The sequence below is a fragment of the Rutidosis leptorrhynchoides genome, chromosome 1 (assembly GCF_046630445.1).
Source record: "Rutidosis leptorrhynchoides isolate AG116_Rl617_1_P2 chromosome 1, CSIRO_AGI_Rlap_v1, whole genome shotgun sequence".
In the NCBI taxonomy this organism is placed as follows: Eukaryota; Viridiplantae; Streptophyta; class Magnoliopsida; order Asterales; family Asteraceae; genus Rutidosis; species Rutidosis leptorrhynchoides.
In genome coordinates, this window is record NC_092333.1 from 563510567 (window position 1) to 563519586 (window position 9020).

At 32.8% G+C, this 9020-nt stretch overlaps 1 protein-coding gene across 1 annotated transcript; it reads right to left on the reverse strand.

Moving 5' to 3' along the window:
* Positions 1–657: 657 nt before the first annotated feature.
* LOC139844441 (small ribosomal subunit protein eS1-like) lies at positions 658–2657 on the reverse strand. Its single transcript, XM_071834665.1, has 7 exons — positions 2550–2657; positions 2388–2449; positions 2142–2247; positions 1682–1819; positions 1409–1594; positions 1002–1202; positions 658–750 (listed from the first exon to the last, which is right to left on the reverse strand). The coding sequence occupies exons 1-7, from the start codon at positions 2655–2657 to the stop codon at positions 658–660; spliced, it is 894 nt and encodes a 297-aa protein (XP_071690766.1).
* Between the last annotated feature and the right edge of the window lie 6363 nt (positions 2658–9020).

Below are 9020 nucleotides of genomic sequence, written 5' to 3' on the forward strand. Positions count from 1 at the left end.
TTCCTACTAGCGGGAGTGGTGGATGGATTTTGATAGAGATGTGAAGAAGTAGGCGGCGAAGCTTCTGGAGAGGAAGAAGGTGAAGCTGGATATTTGATAGAAGAAGCATCTGGAAAAGAAAGAAAAAACTGAGATTAAATTTGTGAGGGTCAAAAGACGAGTGGCAGAAGCTTCTTGAACCTCATGTGATAAATATCTAATGTGTAAAAAGACAAAGTTACCTTTTTTGAATTAAAAAATGTGTCTATAGTAACCAAGATTCACTCAATTGTAATTGTAATAAACAATAAAAGGCCATTACTGTTGGGAAGCTACTGTTGCGGAACAGTGCCTAAAATTTGCTCAAATGTAATATGTATAATAAATGTTTTCCATTTATGGAGTAAAAAGATGAGCTGCTTTTCCAACTTCTATCAGCTACAAGTTCTACAACTACAAAACCCCATCCAGGTTCAGGAGATCAACCTTTGCATTAATAAGTTTAAGCATATGGCTCAAGTATAATCAAATAGTTTAAACTACAAAATTGTAAATTGTAATCCAACTAAAAAAGGAGTAACATATCACCATTGATCTTTCACAAAAGAAAACCGTTATGGGAATGTCTCAAATTGACACACTAAACCGGAAACAAAAGAACTTCAAAACTCTCATATCTTAAGCCCCAATAACTTCAGTTTCTTCAGCAACTGGCTCATCTGCAGGACGCTCCATCTTAACACCAACGTCTTCTGAATAGTCACCATGCACCTATTGATACATCAGCAAGAAAGTATAACATTATTTGATGACATGTAAACAAAAATAATAGTACCCTAACACAAAACGCATGCAGCATAACATATAAGCCACACTCAAATGAAGACCAGACAGACTCGATCTCAACTACCTCCACAATAGGATAACATAGCTACAAGACAGATACAGATAACATATAACATATAATAACTTTGAAATTTATAAAAAGGAAAGAACAAAATAGTAGTAAATACGAAAACTACCTCCATCAATTTGCCAATGTCAAACTTTGGTGCCTTGAGGATTTTAACCTTGCGAATGAAGACATTCTGCATAGGGTAAATGCTAGAAGTTGCCTTCTCAATCTCCCTACCAATTGATTCAGGGATGAACTTCTGAACTAACTCCTTGAGATCACATGATTGTGCCTGGTTCACCATTATCTCCCTCATCTTCCTACGGATCTACAAAATCAAAACAACAACGAATTATTCATTAGCTAGTAACTGAACAAAAATATAGCTAGTAGGCCAACCCAACTGACTTGGCTACTAAATGTCTAGATCTGACCAAATTTTTAAACCAATCCCCATTTTTCCCCTAACAAAACCCTTTAAATCCCTCATTTTTTACCAGTTAACAGAAATAACACAAATTATTAAGAAACTACCTGACGGATCTGGCTTGATTGTGCATAGCAAGTCCTCTTCACCTGGTTAGCACGCTTCTTGGTAAAGCCAATACAGAACATCCTCAACGTGTAGCTGTCGGTAGTCTTTACATCAACATGAGCCTCAATCAAAGACTGCCACTTCTTAACAAGTGACCTCAACTTGTCTGTAGTGAAATCCATGCCCTAGAAAATATTTACAATTTGATAAATTCAATAAAAATGGTTCATCATTAAAATTATTTGGTGCAATAAAATATACTAGAAACGTACCCAAAATTGGGTCAAAACATTCTTTCCTTGAACATCTTCAGCCCTCAAACGGATCTTTCTGTAGGCATGATCCTCGTCATTTTGGAGGTCAGCCAATGAAACCTCAAACACACGATGTTTGAGTCCTTCTGAAGCAATCTAGCACAAATCATTAACTATCAAACTAAGTCCGGAAACACCCCTTCCCAATTGAAAACAGGTTCAAAATCAACAACAATAGCAAAACCAGTACATATATAACAATCCCAAAAAAAAGTAAGAAGCTATAATAGAAACATGCCACATCACCCTCCCTTCTCCCCTCTGAAACACAACCCCTACCAGCCCCTGCCGAAAATCGCTATGCTTGGTACCATTCTATTTCTATATACGCTCTAGATATCAAATTATGTACCAACTGACAAAATTATGTACCATTAAATACACAAAAAAAATAAATAATAAGAATATTGTAATTTACCTTAGTACCCTGGGTACGGGAAACAAGGGTTTTGCCAACATTTCTAGTACTGAATAGAGATGGAGCTTTAATATCATACCAATCCTTCTTTGAAAATGGATCAGCTCTGTTTTATATGATGCAACAATCATCAATTTATTTATTTGTTTATTTCCATAAAAAAAAAATAAAAAAAAAATAAAAAAAAAAAAAAAAAGATTGAAGAATTAAATCAATTAAATTGCTTAAAATAAAATTAAGACTCACAATTTCTTCTTCCCGCTCTTCTTTCCTTTGGAAATTCGCTTGTTCTTTCTGCATTTACAAAACTAAACACGTCATTCCGTACTCAGCTTATGATGATTGACACATTGTTGCATTATATATGTATATACACAGAAAACGTGTAAAGAGATTGAAAGAGAGTACCCGACGGCCATGCTTGGATGGCAAGTGAAGGTCTTCTACGGCGGCGGATTGGAGTGAAGTTTTACAGATCAATTCAATTCCTATCACATGAAACCCTAATCTGCGCATGGATGACTAGATATATATACGACCTTAACCCTCAATTATACACTCATTTACATTTTCAGTCCCTTAACTATATATTATATCATATAATAATTTCATTTTCATTTTCAGTCACTTTCATTTTCAGACCCTTCAATTATTTTCCCGAAAACAAATAAAATAAAATAAAATAAAAAATCATATTACTACTTTAATTTGTTGTCTCAAAATTATTATCTCTTATTATAATGGGCAAATAGTACAAGAATGTAACATAAAATATACGATTTGACAATAAGGTAATACAGTACCCTAAAGCGACTACGTGTTTCAATCTTTGCCCGAAAAAATTATGATTTGAAATTTTTTGCAATTGAGGTAATATCGTCAAATTTATTAACGATCGCTAATCAAATTTCGTTATTTTATGTTACCTTTTCCGGCAATTTACCCATTTATTCACGGTCATTTGCCGATGGGAGGTGATTATCACATACCATTTTTTGATCCATGTACACCTAATTACCTATTATACCCTTAATTATACTTACAATAATAATATAAGTTCAACCCCCTAGGTTAATCAAGAGGCATAACTGTAAGTTTATGAGACAAAAGTGTACATGGATCAAAAGTGGTGTGTGAGGATCACCTCCCTTTGCCGATAGTCAAATTTATTAACGATATCGTCAATTTGAGCACTTAACAAAATTTGACTAATAGTCGTTAATAAATTTGTCGATATCGTTAATAAATTTGACGATATTACCTAAATTGCAAAAAATTTCAAATCATAATCCTTTTCCGGCAATAACTGAAACACGTAGTCGCTTTAGGACAACTGGAAAACCCATATTACCTTTTTTGTTAAATTTTATATTTTATGTTATCTTTTCGGACAATTTACCTTGTTATAAATAACAACAAAAAATCATTAGACTATAATTATGCCTCTTTTATTATTAGAAATTTAACTTTGATCATAACAATTAATTTATTATTCACTATTTATAACAATATTAAATGAAAGATATATTAGACAATTTATTAATACACATTAAGTTTAACAAATAAAGTTAAATTGGACATTTTTTATGAGACGGAGAGAGTATATCTTTTATGGTAACAACAATAATATATCGAAATTCATTGGAAGAGAACCTAACAGATACAATAAACTCAAAGAACTTCATTAAACAAATAAAAACCGAAACAACAAACAACCAAAAAGCAACAAGGCCCATAAACTAACGAAACATAACAGACAAAACAAACCTAACAAAATTACACACAAGCCTACAAACAGATGCAAGCTAAGCAATAAACTAGACACTTAAACAAACACACAAACCAACGAACAAGATAAAAAACCAGTCTATCTAAACTAAATGAAAATGCAAGAACATTACATCTCATCTACATTAAATGAGTGTAATGTTTGTTAGCATTTAGGCCCTTAAGCATATATTATTATTGTATGGCTTAGCCCATTTGTACCTTTATACATTGACGCATCTTTGGCATAATAATCAAACAAATATTTGGTGTTTCATATGGTATCAGAGATATTGACATTCTTGAGTGTGCTCAAATGCTTCAGTGTAACCCTGTCATACTCATGTTGATACCGACTCTGTCATGACCCGGAAAATTTTGACTTATTTTGAATCAAATTCTTGATATAATTTAATATTTCTGACACGATAAGCAAAGTCTGTTTAGATGAGTCTCAAAATTTTTGAACTGTTTCATAAATTCAATTAACCTTTGACTATTCTCGACAATTCACGAACAATTACTTATATATATATATATATATATATATATATATATATATATATATATATATATATATATATAATAAATTGAAATACATTAATAAAATATTATATGATTTAGTTGTTAGAATTAATTATGTAAATTTTAGATTGGATAAAAATATTTTTACTTTCTTATTTTAAGATTTAATACTCCGTACATTTTACTTGAGAATGAGCACTGATAATAGGTCAACTTTTTATGACCAGGTTTTACACAATTAATGATCAAAATAAATATATGTATTTAATTTAAAAATATGATATTTTTCTGAAAACTTTTTACAGTCACTGTTTAACAATGGAGCACGAAATATAGTCCGTGAAAACTGTCGGTAGCATACAAACAAATGATATTCACGTTTGATTGTTTTATGACTGCTATTAGCATTATATATATATATATATATATATATATATATATATATATATATATATATATATATATATATATATATATATATATATATATATATATATATATATATTATGCATGATTAATCACCAAACATCACCACCCCACCACTTTCATCAAAAGTCAACTTAATTTTTTTTACTTCTTTTTATTCGACAACATTCACCAATCATTTTATATATATACATGCACACAAACTTTTACACATACATGCATACTAAAATGGGACCGGTACTTTTTCTTTTCCTTTTGTTTTGTTCGATCCAAACCCCACTACCCTCACTAATTTCTTGTTGATTGTTACAGGTAAAGAAAAATATAACATATTATTAATATTATTAAAATTATATTATTATTATATATTATAGTATATGATGTCGGCAAATATAGAATCCAATTGAGGCTGAATTATTGTCATTCATACTCACGTTTCTTTGAATACATTATTTTATTATTATATTTATTATTTATTATTAACTCACATACATGCACCTACAATTATATATTACAAGTTGTTTTACTGATTGATCAAACAACAACATCATATTTCATTTTATCTTACCATCTCATAATATCAAACATCATCGTCATTGAATACCATATTTAACCATCACCTTTCTTTTACAATTATCATCATCATACTACTAATACTACTTCTTGTGTCGATCAACACAAACCATCATCACTACTAGTTGCTATTCGATTTCCTGCTTAGTCTCCTGTTTTGTTCGAAGTCATTAAACCGAGAACCACCATCAACAACCATCACCAAACCGAACACCTCATCACTTTCATTAAACACGATCACCATCATCAAAAATAAACATCACCTTAGCTAATCAAAGTCATCGAACAAATCACCACTTTTCCAAGATCGAGAACACCTTCGATTGCTTGCTTGTTTGCTTGATCGTTTATATATTCGTGATCCTCTCATCGTGCTCTACACATCTATACCAACAATTGTATGATTAGGGTTTCATTACTCGGTCATTATAATTCGACTACTCTTTGCTTTTGAATTGTCAAGTGCACTCAAGGTGAGTTTATAGATCCCTTTTTAATTGCTTTTGCAATCTATATTTTTGGGCCGAGAATACATGTACTTTATTTTAAACGCAATGGACACAAGTACATACTAAATTCTACACTGAGTTTGAACCGAAAATCCTTTAGCTTTGGTAACTAGTAACTGCCGGTTATAAGAACTGGTGGGCGCGAGTAGTTGTATATGGATCCATAGGGCTTGACATCCCCGTCTGTTCCAGGTATAGAAACCCTAGCCTGAATTATAAAACAGACGTATGCTATTTGAGTTTAGTACACGTTGGATTACATGTATTGTACATGTTGGTTGCATGTATGTTAAAACAGGGGTACTTATTATATATACGTTAAGTTTAGTTACCAAAGTGCTCAATTTCGTAGAATATTTTGATAAACGTTTTGGATGAAATAACTGAAATCTTGTGATCCACCTTTATATAAATAGTATGCGCAATATTAAAACTATGAACTCACCAACCTTTGTGTTGACACTTTTAAGCATGTTTATTCTCAGGTTCCTAGAAGTCTTCCGCTGTTTGCTTATACGTTATACAAGCTATGTGCATGGAGTCATACATGCTTTATTCGAGAAAACTTTGCATTCACAAAATCATCACTGTAACAACCCTGCTTTTTCCGTTACTTCCGTTAGTTTATTTAACGGCGATTACTTGACGTTTATGTGTTTATGTGTAATAAATGTATACTGGATCCTTGGAGGGTTACAATAAGTAATATGGGTTAATATTAATTCAAATAAATATTTCGAATAATGAAATACGATTAAAACAATACGGTTTTGATAACTGCTTTTTTGAACAACGAAACGCTCGGGTTTATTTTAATAATTAATCTATTAATTATTAACTTTTTAAAAATAATTAATTTATTGGGTTTTTAATAAATTAACGTTTGGTTGCGTTTAACGATCGGTTTAGCGTTCCGGGCCTTTGGTACGACTAAACGGCACTTGAAACGAGCCACGAATACACGGAATTGCAAAACACAAACCCGGGAGTACCCCATGGGCCCCATTCGGCCGAACCCTTGCTCCCTCCTCTAAATTGTTTAACTTTGTGGACTTATGTGTGACTAATGGGAGTTTAGGACCTAAGTGTAACATTCTAATTAAACCCTAATATAAATTAGAGTGTAAAAATTAAACTGCATAATCACTCACAACCCTACCAGTCAACTTTTCTTCCCTCCCTGGCCTCTCTTTGCGTCGCCCATCACCACCATCACAACACCATTAAATTTTCACTTTTAGATAAAACCTTCAACACGAAAGTTGCAATTCACATCGATAGCTACGCGTTGGTATAATTATTTTCGCGATCTAAGGTATAAACACATGAACCCTAATCTTAAAAATCTGTTTTTTATTAAAGTTTCATAGTTATGTTTTCAATTGCTCAAGTCTATACACGTACATATTAATTGTTATCGTTTATTTGATCGTTTGATGCGTTAGGGTTTGAAACCGAATTTTTTATTGCATGATCAGTAAATTTAAGTTTTTCAAATGATTTATATTATGTTATATTCAGATTCCTTGTGAAAAACTATTGAGTTTAGGCTTTGGATTCACTTGATTTCGTTTCCGGATGATCAAGTTATGTCCATTTGAATTAACGTTGTGTTTTTGTTGTGTAATCAGAAATCCGGGTTTGATAGACCATGAATTGGCATGTGAAACTTATACCACTGGAAAGATAATTTAAAAACACTCAAGTTACACTAGAATATCATGTTGTTTGCTTATGTATAACTCGAGATATGCTTGATTTAGTGTAAAAGTGGAATTATACAGCACTTGCAAGAAAACAGCTTTGTATGATAAAATGTGTTGAATTCTGTATTTAAAGCTTTGCATATTTGAAATTTAAACAAAAATTAATTCACCTTTCATGTAGATATCATAGGCTAATTGTATCTAGATATTCGGATAATCGCTTGCGAATGTGACTAGCTAAACTAGAATCGAATCTGTAAATTGCTCTCTGTTTTATACTCTGTGGATTGTGTTTATTGAATGAGCATGTAAGCTTCTGGAATATGAATTTTGACATGATATTTGACTTATGGTTAGTTTATTGCAAACTCCGAAACTTTATGCATTGGGCACACTAGTGTCATACTTTGTGTGACTTATGAATTGAGTTGAAAAACTGAACATTCAACTTGCATGAATAAACTGTACAAATTGGCTGAACAAAAATTGCTCGATTTTTGATATGTGTTATTTTGACTTGTCCTTGAACTATGGCCACTGGTCTTGTATCCATTGCATGTTCCTAGCCCCAGTTATAGCCAAAATGAAATCAGTGCGCGGTCAGAAACTGACTTGGCAAACCCCAAATGTACCCCTTCTGATTCCTGACTTTTAATTATCGTATGAGACCCTGGCTGGACTTTTTGGAATCGATTTGGAGTATACTTATGATCTGGAGTTTTCCATGTTTACTTGAATTTTGTACTATGAGATAATGTGCTAAGTATGCTACGTGTTCATGATGTAACATCCCGCTGTTCACATACATAGATTAAGGTACATACTTAATCGTCTGTACGATTATATTTCATTGTCCATGTGATTAAATGACTTAAGTGATATTTCGATGTGTACGATATGTATATATATTACACATGTATAAGGATATGTTTGACTTAGGAAGATATTAAGTCGAGTGAGGCTTCGTGGTGAAGTCTAGATGTACATACGAAGCAAGTTTGGGGCATACGAGTCGCGAAATCAATATTTAATTTTGTTGTTGAAAACCTGATCAACCTTAGGCTATCGCCACGCCGTTAAGGATTTTTCCGCGCTGCGATGTTGAACCCAAAACAAGAATCAGGAGTCATGATATGCAGGTCGAAAATCTTGTGCATTCTCGCGCTGCAAGGTTTCTGGTCGCGCCGCGACATCTCAAGCAAACCAAAGTCAGGAGGTATGCTAAGAAGGGTCGGTTTTCCCTTTATATGTCGCGCCGCAACTAATGGGGCCGCGCCGCGGCAGTCCTGCTGGGCTGATTCCGAATTTAGCTCATTTAAGGGGTTTTAAGGGGCAAATTGGTAATTTACACGTGTGACCAGTCATATGACCCC

What these genes read in the sequence shown, in the direction of transcription:
- LOC139844441 (XM_071834665.1), bottom strand. Translation starts at nt 2,657, where the DNA reads ATGCGCAGATTAGGGTTTCATGTGATAGGAATTGAATTGATCTGTAAA. An exon ending in CATCCAAGCATGGCCGTCGG is followed by an intron (nt 2,450 to 2,549) that starts GTACTCTCTTTC and finishes TGACGTGTTTAG; the next exon opens with TTTTGTAAATGCAGAAAGAA. An exon ending in CCCGTACCCAGGGTACTAAG is followed by an intron (nt 1,820 to 2,141) that starts GTAAATTACAAT and finishes GATTTGTGCTAG; the next exon opens with ATTGCTTCAGAAGGACTCAA.